Source organism: Carassius auratus, linkage group LG49B (assembly GCF_003368295.1).
Source record: "Carassius auratus strain Wakin linkage group LG49B, ASM336829v1, whole genome shotgun sequence".
In the NCBI taxonomy this organism is placed as follows: domain Eukaryota; kingdom Metazoa; phylum Chordata; class Actinopteri; order Cypriniformes; family Cyprinidae; genus Carassius; species Carassius auratus.
The window spans coordinates 1,031,239-1,053,611 of NC_039301.1; the positions used below are offsets into that span (position 1 = coordinate 1,031,239).

Here is a 22,373-nt window from a genome sequence, read left to right on the forward strand (position 1 = left end):
TGTTAAGAGTTAAGATGACTCTACAGGTTTGACCCTGCATCTGGTAGGTGTGTAACACTCTTTGCACATCAACAACAAGCCCTTGAGCATCAAACCAGGCAGAATATGGTGCTTGAGCTTGATATAAACCAGTGGAATGACTCTGGGTCTCAGCTGCACTTTACCAACCCCATATAGCTGTGGCCTAAAGGCCCTTGGGATACCAGAATGGATGGCTTTGAGTAGTTTTGACAACTGATAATGTTACTCAGTCTAGCACCAATTATAGTTCCCCCCCAGTGGACAGCCTTAGCTGTAATTACTGAAAGATTAGTAAGTGCTCCACAGGGCCATGATCCTGGATTCAAAACATGAGGGAAATGCATACTAAGGGGATGTACGCAGTATTTGAAGACGATTACATGCTATGAAACATTACTGCTTAACAGAAAGATCAATTATATGACCAAATTACCCTCAATGTCATGGTATGTTTGCCGATCTTAGTTCTCTACCTGCGGCTATGTCCTGTGGGCTCTTGGGTGTCGTGGCTGTTTGGGGTTCAGATGGTATTTTGGGGGCTTCGGTGGCTTGAGATGCTGGCTTGAGAAGCTCCTGTACTTCAGCCACACCAGACGGTCTTTCTGTCTGGAAAGGAGCATCACCTGTGATCACCGCTGACATTACACTAGGCTGAGAGAAACCTATGGGTTCAAAGACATTACATTACACATTTAGTTCATTATACCATGTATTTGGCTCCAGAATGTGAAATGACAGACAAATACAGTAAATACTGCTAATACTACTACTTAATTTTTATTATTAATTAGTGGAGGTAGCAATAGTAGTAATTTAGAAGATTCTACAGTAATAATACATTTATTATTATTATTATATATTTTTTTAAATACTACTGCTAATACTAATATTACTACTAAATTATTATTAATAATAATTATTATTAGTATTAATATTAGTAGTGGAAATATTAATACAGAAACTTGATACATAATATTAATTATATATATATATATATATATATATATATATATATATATATATATATATACACACACACACACACATATATACATATATATATATGTATGTATACATGTGTGTGTGTGTGTGTGTGTGTATATATATATATATATATAAAGAATACATAAACAAAAGATTTAGATTCTATGGTAATAAAACATTAATATTATTATTTCAAATACTACTGCTAATACTACAACTAATAACAATAAAAACAACAATGATAATGTATTTTTATTAATAAAAGTAGTAGTAGTAATATAGCAGATAGACGTATATTAACATTATAAATTTGTAATTAAAATAATAAAACAGCAAATTAAATAAAATGTTAAAAAATATATATATATATTTTAAATCCAGTATTATATATAATTAATTAATAAAATAAATATATTTTTCATTATATATTTTTAAATATATATTTTTCATTATATATTTTTATATATATATATTTTTTTTTCACTTATTATATATATTATATATATAAACATTTTATTATTATTTTTTTTGTGTGTGAAATACAGTCCAGACATGTTGTTGAAATTCTAACATTCTCCTGCAATTTCAAAGGTTATCACTATCAGCTGAGATCCTGATGAATCTGTAACATCTATGATCTACTCCTGTATCATACACGTGTATCAGATGGACACACGTATGTAACAGGTGGTGCATCTGATCTGAATTCTGATGTGAGCGTGACTCATCCTTCAGACCAGCGCCATCGTCAGTGATCGTCTTCACCCTGCTAATGAATCACTCTCGTTCTCATTACTAGCAGCACTACTAATGCGGCACATTAGAAAGCTCCAGGTGATGTCAAATCAAATCTTTATTCATCGGCAAAAGACCAAAGATGGAGTTTTTGTCTGTGACTTTAAACAAGATGTTGCCAAAACATGACACCATGAACTTATGAAAGTTTCCCAACATTAGTAACCAAGACCAGAAGGAATAAATCTGAGATCTACAGAGGTGATTAGAAGTGTTGTTTTGCTGGAAACACAGTTTTAGTAAACCTAATTAATGGCCGGAGAAGATTCAACAAGATGACACTGAAGAAATAAAGCGTGTAATTAACGGGAGGTCCGGCCTCGAGCAGCTAAATCACATTAGAATAATGATTTTCTCTCTCTCTATATAAACATCACAAGATTACATTACTAAAGATTATTTCCCTTTATAGAAATGAGCAAAAAAATAGTCACAGGATTATATTGAACAAATATCAGACTGAACAACCACATGAGGACATAAACGACAAGAGGAAGATAAATAATTACAAAAACTCGAAAATAAGGAAGAGGAGGAATAACAACAATAACAAAGACAAGAAGAGGAAAAATGAGATGAGGAAGAATAAGATGAAGAGACAAGATCATTAAGAAGATGAGGAAGAAGAAAATGAAGTATAAAAAGAGAAAGAGGATGGAAGAATGATAACAACAAAAACAAACGTGAACACGAGAAAGAGAAAAAATTTACTCTCGCTTCAAAAGTAAGGAAGAAGACGGAGGAAAATCCTGCTTTCCTTGAATAATATTAAAACAGGTTTGGACTTGAACAGAGATCTAGTGAACACGGAAGAGGAAGGAGTGTGTGTTTGTGTGTGTGTGTGTGTGTGTGTGTCCATCAGTGCTCAGGGCTTACACATGATTTAAACATCTCCAAAAGACCAATCCTGGGAATGAGGCGGCAGGGAAAAGCATCTCAGCAGACGGGATTATGGGAAACGACATCCTCAGACTGACCTCAGTTCAGATTAGACTCAACGGAAACAACTAACGCTTCATTAAGAGACACTCGCACACACTGATAATCATATAACACTATATTAACATTAATCAGCTCATAACACGAGTCTTTCAGCAGTGGGCTTTTCAAGAATGACCCATTTTTAGCAGACATCTGCACTCATATTTGAACTTTTTTTTTTAAATATATATATTTTAATAATAATAGTTTTATTTTTTCATATATATAGTATTTTTTTCTATACATGTGTACTGATTGCATATGATTAATAGTATAAAATATTAAAAATAATAGTAAATAATATATATTAGAAAATATAATAAAATACATAATAAAAATAAAAATATATAGTAAAAAATAAATGAAATGTACACACCACCTTTCAAAACTTTGTGGTCATAAAACTTTTATTTGTTTTACCAATGTTCACACTAATATTTCAAATTAATAATAATATTAATAATACATATAAATGATTTAAATATACTGTGTATGAGACTAATAAAGCACAAGTTATATTTCATGTGATCTAAAAAACCTACATATAAAAAAATAATAATATACTATAAAATAAAATGTATATAAACTATCTTTTATTTTTTTTAAGAAATCAATACTTTAATTCAGCAGGGATGCATTAAATGAAAAAGTGACAGTGAAGACATTAATAATGTAACTAAAGAATAACATTTAAAATGTATTTCTACTCATCACGGAATCCTAAAATAAAACGTATCGGTTTCCATTCCCTTCAATAGTTTCTAACATGGATAATAACCAGAAATGTTCATGGAGCAATTGTGTGATTGATGCAGGGACACAGCTGGACCAGAGATGGACTCAACAGAGGAACAGGGACACGACGGATCCTAAAACAGACTGAAGTAGGCCACACCAACCCATATAGAGCTCCCTCAGGACACACACACACACACACACACACACACACATGCTAAAACTGCTACTGTTGCAAAAATGACACACCTCTCCTTTAAAAATTCACTTTTGCGAGCCGAGACATCCTATGAATATAATGCATGAAATAAACACATAATTTTCAGTTCGTTTAATAAAAGAACACCGTGCAGGTTTAGTTTGGGTCATAAAAAGCTTTCTGTAAGTTCATTAGAAGCATGCGGAAGACACTCAATCATCAGAAACACACGCACAGCTGAAGAAAGAGAGCTGCGTAAAGCAAACAACATCTTCTTCAAAAGGCTTTAATGACATTTGATCATTTTAACAACATGTCTTGTCTATTCTGAGCACGTGTCGTGTAAAATAAATATCTAATTTAACTGAAAATATTTGGATATCATGCTTACGGTTCTATAGATGTTAATATCATCTTTGCAACCCATGCATGTGTTTCTGGCCTTAGACAGACAGTCTACGAGTGTGTGTGTGTGTGTGTGTGTGTGTGTGTGTGTGTGTGTGTGTGTGTGTGTGCGTGTCTCAAAAGATCCCGTTTCCCATGAGCCTATAGAAGGATCTTCTGATGCTGTGGAGATGACTTTGCCGAAGAGGAAGAGGAAAATGTCTTTAGATGAGAGACTGGAGTGTGTCTGAGAAACAGACAGTGTCCCAAACCCTAGTGAGCCGCCTACACAGTCAGCATTTAAGGCATCAAAGCGTGTTCCCTAATTAATGGCTGGTCTGAAAAGTCAGGTGACATGATTCTGCTGTACATAAATGTTACTTGTGTCCCTGGAGCACAAAAGCAGTCTTAAGTCCCAGGGGTATATTTGTAGCAATAGCCAAAAATGATCGATTTTTCTTTTATGTCAAAAATCATTAGGATATTAAATAAAGATCATGTTCCATCAAGATATTCAGATTATTTTTTTTAGCTCCCTCAGATTCCAGATTTTCAAAGAGTTGCATCTCAGCCAAATATTGTCTTATTCCTAGTAAACCATCTTATTCTGAACGGCCCCTTAGAAGGCAGCAGCCCGTGTAGACAGAAGCTCACTAGGGTTTGGAGTCAGGGTTTTCTCCGTCCCAAGAGGCGTTTGAAGAAGGTGTCAGGAAGGGTTTCCAGAAGCTTCAGCGGCGAGAGCGAGAGAAGAAGAAGAGGCATCGAGACGCAGAAGATCTAGTCGTCTGAAGCGAGACACGAGGAGAAGCAGACGGGAAGAGAACAACAGACACGCTGGTTAGTGCTTCACACCTGTCAATCAATCAATCTGTGTGTCGCATGCAGCATGCACGGCCCCGCCCACAAATATGCTAATGAACGAAGATGTATGTATTCCCTGGACATCTGCAGCTCACTGATCTATATTCACTGTCCTGCTCACTTCCTGCAAGAACAGCAAAGAGAAACTTTCCATAATCATGTTCAGAAATCCAGAGTTCAACAGCACAACAGCGCCACCTTTAGGACGGTTAATAAAACACATCATGCACTCATGCATTTGATTTCTATTAGGCATTAAATGTTATCAATAGTGCATTTAAGGCATGCTATTTCTGTGTCTTGACCATCATGACAGTTAAAAGCACATGTTAGTAACTATTAGTGACCAAGCATCTTTGATTATCAGCATGCAATGAGAGTCTGACTTGTTGCATTTAATTATTGCAATTTATTTTAATAACTAATTTAATAGTATCTCTAGGTAGAAACTAGTTTGGCTTGCATTGGCTCGGTTAATGAACAGTTCTTTCACATCTGAATACAGACTGACAAACATCAGTGCATCGATACGATACGATACGATACATTAATGAACAAGCTGGACCGGTTTCACAATCTCAATTTCATTTGAGTGACTATGCATGATCACGCTTTCAACTCGTGTCTGTATCAACAAACTGCAAACAATAATAATAAGTAATAAAAAAGTACTATTCAATGCACTGCTAAAAGGATGAACATGCAGTCACAGAGATCCTAAACCTCCTCTACGCCCGCTGAGACCAAAACATATGATCTGAACTCAAAATGAGCATGAGAGAAAACAAGCAAACCAAAGTACGACTCGAATCATGGAGCGACACCCGAAACTAAACTGGGGCACGACGAGGAAATCTGAAACTCTTACCAGGGTTTTGAGCCCCTTGGACTTCCTGCTTTCCATTCTTGACTACTGTACCTGGATCTGTGCTCACACACACACACACACACACACACACACACACACACACTTAACAATTAGATGCGTCTGAATGGGAAAATCCTCAAAAGCAGACGGCAGATTCTAGACAAACACACAGTTTGCTCAGTGCAAACAAACTCCTGGAAATCAATCAGACAGACGCCCACAAAAGATTCACACAGAGGAACTGCTTATTACACACACACACACACACATTCAGTGAACATCACAGGTTACTGAAACAGGAGAGACCAGTTGGCAAACATACTTCATCTCGAGAAAAACGAGACTGCACAACTTCTACTATCAAATAAGTAGAGTAAAAGAAAAAAGAAAGAAAAATAATAGCAATCAGGTCATGTAAATGTAGTGAAAAAATGCAATGCAATGCAAAAAATAAATAAAATGTGATGCATTGCAATAAAATTAGAAATAAATGCAATGCAAGAAAACAGAATTAGAAATAAATGCAACACAAAAAAATAAAATAAAATAAATGCAACACAAAAAAAATAAAAAAAATAAATGGAACACAAAAAAATAAAATAAGAAACACATGCAACGCAAAAAAATAAAATGAGAAACACATGCAACGCAAAACAATAAAATAAGAAACATGCAATTCATTGCAAGAAAATAGAATAGGAAATAAATTCAATGCAATAAAATAAAATAAACAGATGCTATGCAATAAAATAAAATAAGCGCAATGCAAGAAAATAGAATAAGAAACAAATGAAATGAAATACTGTTTGGTTGGACAGTAGACACAGTTAAACGTGGGCACGCCTGGTGTTTCGGCAGGGTAACCTGTTAACATCAACAGATCAGACTCACCCTTCCCATCGTTGTCCAGCAGCGGGACGAAGTTGGTCTTGTCAACCGTCTCTCCGACCTGATCGGTGAAGCTCTCGGCCTCCAGCGAGGTCATGAAATCCATCTTCACCGTGTTCTCCAGGTCAGGATGAGGAACGCTGTCGGTCAGAGCGTCGGTCAAGCTCAGATCCGCCATGACTCTACTGACACAGAACGACATGAAGGAGAAGAAAACAGTTCGCTTTAATTAACAATAATCAGAACGACCTTTACTCATTAGGGTTTTGTATTTACTGTCAATTATTTACTATAATATGCACCGCAGCAAAAACAAGTGTGCAGGAAACTATTTCTATTATGAAATGTGAAATCAGCCCAAATGTGCTCACTTTAACCCTTATTTCCCCAAAGGCTGTGACTCAATTTCGGCGTCTCTCTTCTGATAATCATAATGTGTGTCTTCCTGTTGTGTAATCTCAAGACTTTGTGTTTATGTTTTCCTTAAATCACAGAGATTAAAGAAGTGGGGCAGCGGTGTAACACAGCAGGATCACACACACACACACACACACACACACACACACACACATTCCATAATCTTCTACACACATGAGTTGAGACTGAATTATAGGTGTGTCAGGAATCCAAACACAGACACTATCTGATCTCAATCTCACACACACACACACACACACACTCTTACTTTCACTCTTCAGTGACGACATGTTTGAGAATCAGGAACGAGAGATTCCTAAAACAAATCTGACTAGAGAGAGAGATATGATTCAACTTCAGGGTCACTGTAATTACCCAGAGCTAAAACCATTGCTAAAACTAAAATAGTAAAAAAATTACTCTAACTTAAATATGCGTGCATTTTATTTTATTTCAGTTAACGTTATGAATCATTTTATGGTTTTACACAAAATTTATGATGTGTGTTTAGTTTCACTAGAATTAGAATAACTTTTTTTTTTTTTTTTTACAAAATAAATAAATAAATAATGTAAACCTTTTAAAAACAATATGTTACTAAAACTTAAAAACAATAATGGAAACAGGAATAATAAAATTATAATATACCAATCATAATAAAATAGCACTCTTCAACTTGTCTGTCTGTCTGTCTGTCTGTGTGTGTGAGAGAGAGAGTGAGAGTGTGTGTGAGTGTGTGTGTGTGTGTTCGCGTGAGTGTGTATGTGTGTGAGAGTGTGTGTGTGTGTGTGTGTGTGTGAGTGAGAGTGTGTGTGTGTGTGTGTGAGTGAGAGTGAGTGTGTGTGTGTGTGTGTGTGTGTGTGTGAGTGAGTGAGAGTCTGTGTGTGTGTGTGTGTGTGTGTGTGAGAGAGAGTGAGTGTGTGTGTGTGTGTGTGTGTGTGTGTGTGTGAGTGTGAGTGAGAGTGTGTGTGTGTGTCTGTCTCTCAGTTTTTAGAAATGTAATGCATTTCAAATCACAAAAACTTGGTAAAAGTCTGCAAGAACAAGGAGCAGATTCTGCCATCCTCTGATTATTGAAGACAAAAGTGAGTCCTCTTGAGCACTTCCTCTTTAATGATGTGAGACTCAAACTGTGTCTGTTTTACTGACAGCTTTATGAAAACACACGGCCATGCCTGAAACTCAACACGGTCTCAAATCTGATGTTCTCTTCCACTTCTCTCCAGAACCCAGCAGTGCATGCGTGTGTATGTCCACAGATATATACTTCATCTGCATACAGAAACAGATCACTCCTGTGTGATAATGAGAGAATAAACAGCTCAACACATCATCATACACAGAACCAGGGTTTGAGAAAAGACTATATAGTGATTAAAAAATTCTAAACTAATAGAGATCGCCATACTTCCTGTTGTTTAAATATGTCAATGCATTATTTAAACATTATCTAAATATGCATGCATTTTTTTTTATTAAATATGCACTTAGAATAGTAATACATCTTTTAACACTTCATAAATCATAAAATATTTGAAACATCAGAAAAAAAAAATTCAATGTAATCAAGGGGAAAATGACATGTAAAGGAAACCCGTCTATAAAAACCTTCAGAATACAGGAAGGAAACTGTAAAGTTTGGCGTCTGCAAGTTTCTGCAAACTAACAGGCTTCAGTTATATTTATTAACTCAAATCTACAGACACAAATATAGGGCCCTATGAAAATCCGGTTTATTTTTTTCCCAAATTCAGTTTTTGCCGTTTTAATTTTTCTGGATTCCATTTTTTTTCATGGTTAAATTAGGTTGTATTAAATCAAAAAGCATGTCTAATTCATTAAAATCATAAAACATTTTCACATCAATGTATTCAAAGTTTTACAGAAATTACATATTTATGGACTTACGAAATGTTTTCTTTTTTAATTCACCATGTTTTTATTGTTTCCTAATTCTGTGTTTTAGCATGTCTAATTATCTAAAGGCATCAAAACAACTTATATTTATAAAAAATACTTAAAATAACCTTATGAAATGTTTTTCTCCCTCAGAAATTCTGTTGTGTATTTGCATGTTTCTGTTTATCAAATAAAGGCATAAAACATTCATTTAATTTATCTTTTCATTATTGAAAATTAAGCAAACTTTATTTTTTCGTAAACAAAGGGGATTTACTACTAAAAATAGAACATGGAAGAAATGTGTGACTTCAACCTTAAAAAAATAACGTTTGATTCTTTTAGTAGACCATGTACATTATGCAGAACATTTCTGGCAAACACTTGTCTTTAAACTAAACAGGACTTTTATTTTGACGGGTTGACGTGAATCCCTTTACAGTTCTGTGTATGTGATGTGACGCTAGTTTTACTCAAATCAAACGGTCAGATGTTCATGAAGTGACTCTCAGAGCAGTTCTGGAGATGTGCCTCATAAAATCCACTTTGATTTATTAAATTTTTTCCAGTTTAGGTGTGTCTCCTCGCTGATGAGATTCAACAAGGGATGGATTAGTGAGAAAATTCCCCGAGAGCAGTAATTCAAACACTCAAACACACACACACACACACACATGCACTTCAGTCACAAGTGGACAGAAATATTAACTGCAACAGACATTAGCATAATGGAGCATTTTCCTTCCGTGAATCTAAATCGACGTGTTTAACGACTGGTTTCATCTCGGGTTTCGTTCGGCAGGACGGTGAAAGTAAAGCAAAGATCAGGTAATTCTCTGATGCAGTGATAAACACAGTTCAATCTTCAACTGAATATAACAGGAACGCTGCACGCTTCAAAGTTCATTCACTTTATTATCTTTGAAGGATCTGTTTGTCCCAGATAAACAGTAACTGCTCTTTATATACGACTATCAGATGAGCTTCTGTCTGCATGGTCAGAATAAACCGTCACGAGCAGGGACCAGCCGAAACAGACCTTTAACATTAGCACAACATTCAGTGTTAATTGTCAGGGTTTACTGAAAAGGGTTTTCTGAGTTTAAGCAGTTCGTTGCAACCGACTGAGGACTTTGTGGAAGTCGTGAAGACAGGTCTCATTCACTTCAGTCTGAAATCTCAGTTACGATCTCTCAAAGAAAAACTAGAGATGCTTCAGCTAAAAAATAAAAAAAAATGTAAAAATTGTTTTATGCCCAAATATGCTCTTATAATTATGTTCAAAATTGTGAATACATGATAAAATACAATGCATTTGTTTTGGAAAGAGAAATAGAAACTAACATTATTAATCATTTATTATTAACATGACCCAATGAATGTACAATGTGAAGTTAGTTAACGCCTTTGAGAACTGATACAAACAAATGCATAAAAAAATTATAAAAAAAAAAAAAAAAAAAAGAATATTTAGGGGGAAGAAATTAGTTGAAATTTATTTGGTTTAAATTTATAAAAAAGTAAATAACATTTAAATGCGATAACAAAAATTAAAAACAAGAAACTAATACAATAAAATATATATATCATTTTTTTTTAAAATATTAAATTAAAAATAAAAAAAAAATATATTTTTTTTTTAATGATAAGTTATGTCAAACTAAAGCATAAATGGTCACATTACAAACACAGTTTAGATCAAGTCAAATCCTGGTTAATGAAATGAGCTGTATATTATATCTGGGCTGTCAGAAAAACACCACTCCTCTCTCACTTTACTAATACATTATTCATGAGACCCTCCGTAGCTCCGCCCACAATTCCATTAAAAACAAAGAACCACAAACCACCACCAAATAAGATTAAACCGCACACATGCAAACCGCAAAAAATCAAGAAACTGAGCCAAACAAACATATCACAACATTTACACCAAAGACTTATTACGATTAGTAAAAACAGTAATATTGTGAAAAATTATTGCCATTTAAAAGAACCATTTGTTATCTGAATATATTATAAGATGTAGGCTAATTTAGTCCTGCGATTAAAGTCTTCAGCATCAGAAATCATTCTAATGTGCTATTCTTTTAGATTCATATCTATTATATGCACTAGACAGCAAGACACAAGTGTGTGTGTTTTTGGGGGTTTTGTGACTCAGCGGTCCTCACACACACACACACACACACACACACACGTCCTCAGGCTGTTTTATTTACACCTTCACTGGAGCAGAAGTCTCTCAGAAGACTCCCGTATCAAATCCCTGAAACGACAATCTCTTCCTTGTAAACAATCTGACACACACACACACACACACACACACACACACACAAAAGAAGCTCCTACAACTGTATCTCATGTCAAAAACCCCTTCTCCTTTCACTTCCTCATGCACGTAACGAGTATGACAGTTTATGATCTATTTGAGTGTGCAGATGATAAAACTGAACTACCCCTGAATCACACAAGGACATTGATCAGACCTATTCAAGGAATTCAAGGTAACACATTCAAATAAGTGATTCACAAACAATGCGCATGCATTCATAAACTCACCTGCGAGGTGTAACTGAATATTGGCTGATCTCCGGACTCATTTACATGATAAACGGCCTGTGCTCGGTTACACGACACAGACACAATGATACAATGAGGTCCCATTAGTTAATGCACGAACTATGATTAATTAACAATGAGTGATGCATTTGTAACGGTGTATATTAATCTTTGTTTAGATAATAACAATACAACTGTTCACTGTCGGATCAAGGTCAGACTCAGGTCAGGATGAGTTTGTTTCTTCATCAGGTTTGTAGAAATGTAGAACTGCATCAGTGTCTCATCAATGGATGCTCTGCAGTGAATGGGTGCCGTCAGAATGAGAGTCCAAACAGCTGATAAAAGGTCATATTTTAGCCAGAAGCAATGGGTTGAAGTTAAAATCGTCTTAATGCTGGATTCGTTTCAGCTTTGGTCTTCTTAAGATTACTGTGATGTTTTTATCAGCTCTCATTCTGACGGCACCCATTCACTGCAGAGCATCCCTTGATGAGACACTGATGCAGTGCTACATTTCTCCAAACCTGATGAAGAAACAAACTCATCTACATCAAAAACATACAAATAAGATGCATCTGTATGTCTAAAGCCTTCAGCCTTTTTTCTTATCTTTGATTTTAGACACATAAAATTATCTAAACAACATAAAATGAACACAAAACTCGTTGTTGAAAAAGTCTACGATTGAGTTGATTACCTGATTATCTTAATGTGTTGAAGAGGAGCATGAAACGGATATGAATGCATGACAAGGAAATATAGACATTGTTCAAAACGCGTATAAATCATACAGAATGAGTTTTTTTTGAGAAAGTAAAAATGCACAAAGTTTCCTGTGAGGGTTAGGGTTAGGTGCAGGGTTAGAGTAGGGCCATAGAAAATACAGTTTGTACAGTATAAAAACCATTACACCTATGGGATGAACACACTTTACACAAAAACAAACGTGTGTGTGTTTGTGTTTGTGTGTAATCCGTTGATGTTTGCGTCACATCTAAATCCTCATCAGATGGATCATATGTTATTCAGCTCAAACACACAACAAACTCCACAGACTCATGACAAATAAACTGATGGACAGAAACCGGTTCACATCCACAGAAACTCATTCTGCTAAAAATAAATACATCAGAATTAACTTAAGTTACCCATTATCAGAAAAACAAAGGAAACACTGAATGTTTAATAACGTCCTGTGGTCAACATTTCAACCTGACAGGCCACACGAACACAATCAAGGACAACTTTACTCACAAATACACAAGAACTAAAATTAGAGGCTTGAACTGACCTGTAATCAGCAGCAGCATCTTAATCAATCTTAATCAATCAATCTGATCGGATTCGGAGTGATTTTAACTGTCAAGAAACACACTCACTTCAGCCGCGTCACTGACCCGCGCTAACCGCCCTCGGCGCGCGCTCCCGCGTCACTCTCTCTACGTACCGATTTCACCGCGAAGACGAGTTTACACACTTTAACGAGTTTATTCTCACCGTTTCCGTTGATTTCCAAGAGTTTCTCGCGCCTGTGTCGGTGTCTCTGCCTCGCGTTGATCCGCCCTGCGCTCTCGACTGACCGCACGCGCAAGACACCGCCCTCTGAAACTCTCAGCCAATCGCAGGTCAGAAACGATAGACTGACAGCGGTGTCCTCCAATCACAGCGTCTGATGCCGCATGTCCAACCGTCGCACTTTTGATACACACGCGGCGCGTCCAATCAGTGACTTCTATTACTTTTACCGGCCAATAGCGAGCCAATGTGAATCAAGAACAATGTGATATTTATTTATTTGTATCGTTATTATTTTATTTTAATACTTATTTATTTTTGTATGTCTTTTCAAAAATTCATCAGTTGCTGACTTCATTGCAAATGCATAAATCCTAAATACTACTAAAATATATAATACAAAATAATATGAAGTTTTAAGTTAAATATGGTATAATGAATGTGAAATATTAAGGAGAAAACTACGAAACCCACCACATTTTTATTTTTACTCACGTACTCTAATATTTTTTGCATAATAAACAATATCCAGATCACTGCATGAAGAAATCATCTTATAAATCAAAGCCGTGATTTTTCTGATGGTTAAAGGTCGCCATCTAGTGGACAAATCAAACGTATTTGACTTTTTTTTTTTTGTAAACATATTAGTGTTTTATGATGGCTTAATGTGAGTCTCTAGAAATAAAATTAGTTTATTAATAGATTTGGTGTATGATTATCTAAACAAAGATGAGAGCTTAATCCTTAATCCACTTGATTATTAAAAAATGTTTAAACATGCTTTTTAATAAATGCAGATGTAGTAACATGGTAATATTTTACAATAAGGTGTATAAGTTAACAATTAATGCAATAAGCAATATTACACAACAATGAGCAATACATAAATTAAATTATAATTTGATCCGATCAGGTCAATTAATTTTGACAGATTCAATTCTGTATTTTATTAATGTACTAGTAAATATTGAAATTAATATGAACTGAGATTAGTAAATGCTTTACAATTTTTTTTATTGTTAGTTCATGTTGGACAACAAATGGAGCCTCGTTGTAAAGTGTTAATTTAATAAGCAAACCTTAAATATCTTTCCTTTTATTAAAACTTAAAATTAAAGATGTTAAGATGTACATTTTTTTGTACTGAGACTTAATTTAATTTAATTTGAAACTAATTTATTTTTAAACTTAAAATGTGATTTAATTTAGTTTTACATCTCAAATAAAATTAAAAAAAGATCAGATGGAAAGGTGCATATTATTATTACTAATCACTAAAATCACCTACATCATCATAATCAAATGAATGATTAATTAATGTATACAATAATATGTTTTGCAATGAAAAAAAAAAAGAGAGAAAAGCACAGTAATTTCCGTTGTTTTCAAAGAAGTTTATTGAAATAAATATTTTCAAACTTTATAAAGTCAACTGTTTATAACACAATCAGGACTTTCTGAAGTCTGTGTGATTTCTTCAGCTCGTTTCGACATGATTCCAGACGTCTCTGTGTCCAGCGTCACGTGTCCATCCCTCCACACGCTGAAGAACATGACATAATATATAAACTTATTAAGATTTCCTATATAGTATTATATATATATAATTTTTTTTTTTTTTTTTTTTTTTTTGCATTTCAAAGCATGCCAAGGAAATGCAATTCTGCATAGTGTCTGTGGCTATAGGGATGCCATGAATTCGTTTCTGTACAAGACTTCCTTATGTACAGCAAAAAAAAAAAAAAAAAAAAAAAAAAAAAAAAAAAAAAGGGGGGGGGATGGTAGGTGGGAATTGCAATCCAGTGTAAACGAATTACCAAAATAAATTAAATCATAAAAAAGATTGAAAAATATGTACATACAAGAAGATGTCCTTCAAGCCTGTTTCATAAACACATAGATTATGGTACATTTCTTGTTCTCTGTGTTTAAAGATGATGCCCTTGGCTTCAGATCTATGTAACCAGCTGAAGAGAGAGCAGAGATCCTCCTCTTTAGTGTGAAACACACACAAACCCATTCAGGGACAGATCGTGTCAGAAACATCCACACAACACTGATGTGGAGAGGAAGCACAGAACGAAACATGAGAATATTGTTATATAAGCTCCATTAATTACTATCTGACCGTTAGGCGTGTTTAGTGAATTATCTGCTTACAGTCAATAATTTAATTTTGGGATTTGTAAAAAAAAAAAAAATAATACAAAATTTAATAAAAAAAAAAAAAATAAAAATAAAAAAAAAAAAATATATATATATATATATATATATATATATATATATATATATATATATATATATATATATATATATATATATATAATTTCTTTTTTGTGTGTGTATTTATGTGAGATTCAGTGTTTATTATCCCATGCTTAAGAGCTCATTTAAAGTTTTTTTTTTTATTATTGGTCCATATATATATATATATATATATATACATACTTTTTTATTATTGTTATTGGATTTGTAAATATATATATATATATATATATATATATATATATATATATTTTTTTTTTTTTCAGTGTTTATTATTGCATGCTTAAGAGCTCATTTAAAGTTTTTTATTATTATTATTGATATTTACTGAGTTTCAAAACTAATTAAATATACATTTCTTAATAATCATACATTAAAAGCAGTATTTGTTGGCTTTAATTTACAATGCTTTAAAAAAATCATAATAATGAATTATAATCTAGTGAATCATCATTAAAAATAATCAGAGCTATAATAATATATAATAGATTTGGTTATTACTTTGGTAAAATCTGATCTGTATGTTATTGTGAGATGATGGTGAAAAGACTGAATTTATGGAGACATTAATAACATTGAAATGAATAACACATATGAACTAGATAAACATGACCATTATTATTTAATGCTAGTGCTTTCACATTGACACAGACACATTTTACCAGTTTAACTCAAATTAGTTATAATATTTGGGATTAACAAAGCATAACTCATAATTCATAAACTCTAAGTAAGAACGATACAATCTTGGTCATGATTCACGTACAGATTAAATATTATAGTCAATTAAATATAAGAACGGTCTAATGTAAAATTATTATTATTTTTTTTTTCACACGTCAATGAAAAACCAAAACCAATTCATTGTCAAGTTCATGAGCTCATAAAGGTACCAAATAATAATTAATGAAAACATTTGAACCCAATCTTCAATATTTGGTTTTGTTTGTGGTTTAAAGGACTCAGTATTGCTAAAGCTATTATATTCTAACTATAAAAAAACAAAATAAAAGCTAGAAAACAAACGAACCGAAGCCAAGTGGGACGTGACGCGCTCGACTCGTTGCATATTCTTCATTCAGAGTCAGAACACATGATATGCTTCATCAGTAACGGCATTGGTTTAAACACCCGCCAATCACCCCATCCGGCCAATCCAGTGTGCTTGGGCGGGGCCTGAGGCTCCGCCTTCTTCATCAACACACAGGACAGTGACAGGACACACACATATTGTTATTATTATAATGATATTCCTCTGTTAGGCCAGCTAACACTAATGAGTTCAGTCAGTCTGGAAGCACTGCAGACGTGAAGAGAAAGATCCAGAGATTCAGTGCAGGTCATAATGGCTACTTGATCATCATTATTTGTTTGTGGAGATCCAGTGGAGCGAGAGGGTGTGATCTCTAGTGTTTCTGAGGCGTCTCAGAGCTCAGGGATGTGTGCGGCTCCTGCAGAGAGAAGCGACGGTGGACGTCTGGGTCCGGATCGAGCTCCAGCCGGGATCCGAGGCTGGAGAATCCCACACGAGGACGAGGAGGAGGACGAGGATGAGGATGAGGACGAGGATGAGGATGAGGAGCAGCGCTGACCGCAGGATGGAGCTCCGACGAGCTGCTGAGAAACTCACAGGACTGGAGGAGAAAACAGAGCAGAGATCCTGCATCTGTCACACTGTTTACAGTAACTACTAGTATTTGCTCAGCCAAAACATTCATGTGTGTATATATATATATATATATATATATATATATATATATGCTGCACACACATACACACACACACACACAGGTAAATATATATATATATATATATATATATATATATATATATATATATATATATATATTTTTTTTTTTTTAAGAAAAATAATAATATTAATTCAGAATATATATACAGTAAACAGCATTTTTTATTTTATAATTGTTATTTATTATTATTATTATATTTTACATTTTATTTTTTTGTACATCATTACTGTTTGATTATATTATATTGGATACCGTTTAATAATTTATTAAAGATTGTATTATATATATATATATTTTATTATTTTTAAATATTATTTATTTTTTATATATATAAATTTCTTTAAATTATTTCTATTTTATACATTTTTAATGTACACACCATAACTTCATAACTAAAAATAATATATATATATATATATATATAATTCATTCATTCATTCATTCATTCATTAACATTACAATAAATATAAATAATATATATTAAATATAAAATTATTTTATATTAAATAAATATAAGATAATAAAAATTATATCTTATAAAATGCAAATAAATTAATTAATTATTTTACCACCTCTTAATGGACTGAATAGAATGGCACACAACTGTGACTAGAAAATTGTTTAGAAATAAAATATTGTATGTAATGGACTGACACCAAGATGAATTCCTTGTGTGTGTATCAAGCTCTTTCTGAATCTGACTATTATTTATTTGAATTGAATATGCTGCTATATCCTCTAACATGTCAGCAGTAGCTATGATCTTAGCTCGTCCCGTGTGTCACCTGTGAGAGAGAAGCAGGTGTTCTGGACTCCACCAGCGTCTCGGGGAACACAGACGTCTGCGGCGGAGACGAAACACTGCTGTAGGACGGAGGAACCAGCATCATCTGCTTCTGTAGCAGCTGCATGATCGCACTGATGTCTGCAGACATGCGACTCTCCAGTCTGAACACACACACACACGCACGCACACACACACACACACACACACACACACACACGCACGCACACACACACACACACACACACATACACACACACACAGGTGTGAATGCAGCTCCACTGAAGGTGTGTGTGTGTGTGAGGACACAGGTGTGTGACAGAGACCTGTTGAGCTGTTTCTGAAGCAGCTCCAGTCTAGTCTCCATCTGGCTGCGCTGATGGCGGCTGATGCTGCACAGATGCATGCTGGGATACACGGAGGGCGACGGGAGACTGCAGCGGGGCACCTCCTGATACTGCCTCCCCCGACTGTCACCCCAAAAACTGAAGATATTAGACACACCTGAGAAGGCACCTGAGACAGACAGATGCACATCACCACCACATACAGCACCACGGATCAGATTTATCTCATCTCCTGGATAAATTATAGTAATATTAATTCATAATATTAGCATAGTTTATTTTATTTATTTTATAATTGTTACTTATTATTATTATTATTTTACATTTTATTTTCCACTATCACTGTTTGATTATATTATATTGTATTATTTTGTATAATATTAAATTATATTATATTGGGTACCATTTAATAATTATTTAATAATTAATATTGTATTATATATATATATATATATATATATATATATATATGTGTGTGTGTGTGTGTGTGTGTGTGTGTGTGTGTGTGTGTGTGTATGTATATATAAAAGAAATCCTTGCCACCCCTGCTACCACCCCAGTTGGCAGCAACGAATTAAAGGTTATGGCCAATTTTAAAATTTAAGAGCGCGAATATTTTGTGATTTGTGATCCCGCTCCGAACTCCCGAACTGATTCAAATGATTTGCGATCCCCAAACTGACTCAAATGAGTCACGAACCCGCTTTGAACTCCCGAACTGACTCAAATGATTTGCGAACCCGCTCCGAACTCTCGAATTGATTCAAATGATCCACGAAGCCACTCCGAACTCTCGAACTGATTCAAATGATTCGCGAACCCGATCCGAACTTCCAAACTGACTCAAATGAATCGCGATCCCGCTAACTCCCGAACTGATTCAAAAGATTCGCGATCCCCAAACCGACTCAAATGATTCGCGAATCCGCTTTGAACTCCCAAACTGACTCAAATGATTCGCGATCCCCATAACTGACTCAAATGATTCGCGATCCCGCTACGAACTCCCGAACTGATTCAAATGATTCGCGATCCCCATAACTGACTCAAATGATTCGCGATCCCGCTACGAACTCCCGAACTGACTCAAATGATTCGCGATCCCCAAACCGACTCAAATGATTCGCGAACCCGCTTTGAACTCCCAAACTGACTCAAATGATTCGCGATCCCCGTAACTGACTCAAATGATTTGCGATCCCGCTCCGAACTCCCGATCTGACTCAAATGATTCGCGATCCCCATAACTGACTCAAATGATTCGCGATCCCCAAACCGACTCAAATGATTCGCGAACCCGCTTTGAACTCCCAAACTGACTCAAATGATTCGCGATCCCAGTAACTGACTCAAATGATTCGCGATCCCGCTCCGAACTCCCGATCTGACTCAAATGATTCGCGATCCCCGTAACTGACTCAAATGATTCGCGATCCCGCTACGGACTCCCGAACTGACTCAAATGATTCGCGATCCCCATAACTGACTCAAATGATTCGCGATCCCACTACGAACTCCCGAAGTGATTCAAATGAATCGCGATCCCCATAACTGACTCAAATGATTCGCGATCCCGCTCCGAACTCCCAAACTGACTCAAATGATTCGTGATCCCACTACCAACTCCCGAACTGATTCAAATGATTCGCGATCCCCATAACTGATTCAAATGATTCGCGATCCCCATAATTGACTCAAATGATTCGCGATCCCGCTACCAACCCCCGAACTGACTCAAATGATTTGCGATCCCCAAACTGACTCAAATGATTCGCGAATCCGCTTTGAACTCCCGAACTGATTCACATGATTTGTGATCCCCAAACTCTAATAATTTACAAAGTATTAATATACTGTAATATTTTTTGTTGTTGTTGTTGCTATAAAAACAGACTTAAAAATAACACTGTTAAAATACATAATGTAGGCAAATACAGAATAAACAGTTTATGTACATGTTATTACAAATGCCATGTAATTGCTACTGTTACACTTACAGGACGATCAAATCCTTGTTTAGGCTACTGACCAAACATTTAATACAAATATTCACTAAATCTTTCATTTTTGGACAACTTTTTGCTATAGATGACACAGGCTTTATAATTTCTTCAACAAAAAACGTGCATATCACCAGAGGTGGGTAGAGTACCCAAAAACTTTACTCAAGTAAAAGTAAAAGTAATTCTAGAAATATTTACTCAAGTAAAAGTAAAAGTACTAGTCTTGAATAGTTACTTGAGTAAGAGTAAAAGAGTATCGGATAAAAAATCTACTCAAGTAGTTAGTTACTAGTTACTTTGGGTCATATATACTGAGCCTATTTTTATTTAGATATATAGATAAAATGTATGTAATGTATGTGTGTGTGTGTATGTGTGTATACATGTATATATTTCATCAGCCTTTACTCCAATTTATTATAAAACCCTGTCTGTTTACTTAAGTAACAGATAGCCTATAGGTGTCATGCCATAACATATTTTTAATATGACTGACTTTATATTAAATGTGAATTTAACATTGAAAGTTAATGTGATATAAATATTGCTACTAATCTTTCATTGTTCAGAAAGAGAGCAAATAACATTTACATTATTAAAGATCATTTTCACTGACAGTCTAGAGTACAATCACTCTCAGAAACTCCCATTAAAATCACTTAAACTGTTAACACTGTGAAATCAATATCTTATTTACAGATTCGTACACACATCTGCACATTGTTGTTTCTGACGAGAGAATTCGCCAGAAAGAGGTATTCAGTCAGTGAGCGAGTGAAGGAAGCACCGGCATTTCAGTGATGACTCATCTGAACACCTCTGATTGGCCATTGCATTCAAAAGCTCAACAGAATCTTGTGTGATTGGTTATTATGCGCAGCGCTGTAAAAACGCGTCTGTCTCTGGCTCAGCGCCAGTAAGCGATCACAAATCTGAATTTAGCAGCTGATGATATGACTTGCTGAACGTACTCGCACCGGTGTGATTGTATTAAAATTAATAAAATCTTAATCGACTATTTTTTGTCTTTTGCAAGCTGCATTCAACTTGACTCCCCTCTGTTATAAGCCACACGTACAACAAACTAATGTCACAGTGGTATCGTGTACTGTAATCGAATGTAGCCCAAGTTATTACCTGTTAAACAGTAGACAGCACAAGTGTTCATCTAATAAGGATCTCCATCGCAAGCAAATAATAGCCTTTGCAGATTTGCTTTCAATTCAGTGCAGTCCCATAGCCCCGTTTTCAACGCTGCTGATATTCTTAAACGTTACAACTCTGAGTGAACCGCTTCAGACGCTCAGCGCTTGCGGCAGGGAACTGAACGACTCATTCAAACTGATTCATGAAACAATTCACTCGTTTGCCAATTGGTTTGATCAAGCCTTTGAACAGAATCGACTCAAAAGAATGAATCATTAGCGAATGGGCATCGCTCATTGCCCAGAGGAAAGTAGACGGCGCGTTTGGAATAAACTGAAGCATTTATAACATTTTTTGCATTAAGATAAGTAACGAGAGCAGCGTCGCCCACAGTAACGAAGTAAAAGTACAGATTTTCCCCCAAAAATTTACTCAAGTAAGAGTATAAAGTAACCATCTTTAAATATACTCCGAAAAGTATTAGTTACCCCGAAAAATTACTCAAGTAAATGTAACGAAGTAAATGTAACTCGTTACTACCCACCTCTGCATATCACAACCCTTACAAAAATAAACCATGGTTTTATCATAGTAAAACTGCTTAGTTTCCTTTTGCATGATTTCTGAATGCTTGAGACTATAAAATAAATGAGAGTCATAATAAAGTTATAGCCACAGGTAAATGTCGAGAGCTACAATTGTAATTTGTAAATAATACAATTTATTCATTTAGTTTTTTATTTGATTAAAGTTATTTTTCACCCCTATAGTAGGTTTTTTTTCCATCATTATATTTGAGGAAGGGGGGCACAACAATACAATCCTGCTTATGGGAACCCTTAAGGTGTTGTTATACATGTCTCTGGGAATGTGTGCTCTACACACACACACACACACACACACACACACACACACACACTGAAGCACGCGTGGTGTTTTCAGCTCTTCACTATATTGATGCA

At 34.9% G+C, this 22,373-nt stretch overlaps 2 protein-coding genes across 2 annotated transcripts in view; both read right to left on the reverse strand.

Moving 5' to 3' along the window:
• The window catches only part of LOC113068729 (microtubule-associated protein 4), a 33,378-nt gene extending 33,205 nt beyond the window's left edge, over nt 1–173 (reverse strand). The window contains exon 1 of the mRNA XM_026241555.1: nt 165–173. Within this exon, the coding sequence (XP_026097340.1) occupies nt 165–173 (9 nt within the window). The remainder of the gene's footprint in view (nt 1–164) is intronic.
• A 16,598-nt stretch (nt 174–16,771) lies between these two features.
• LOC113068778 (potassium voltage-gated channel subfamily H member 2-like) overlaps nt 16,772–22,373 on the reverse strand; it is a 117,060-nt gene continuing 111,458 nt past the window's right edge. Inside the window, exons 13-15 of the mRNA XM_026241634.1 lie at nt 18,242–18,431; nt 17,917–18,079; nt 16,772–17,014 (exon numbers count right to left, since the gene is read on the reverse strand). Of these exons, the coding sequence (XP_026097419.1) occupies nt 16,787–17,014; nt 17,917–18,079; nt 18,242–18,431 (581 nt within the window). The 3' untranslated portion in view covers nt 16,772–16,786. The remainder of the gene's footprint in view (nt 17,015–17,916; nt 18,080–18,241; nt 18,432–22,373) is intronic.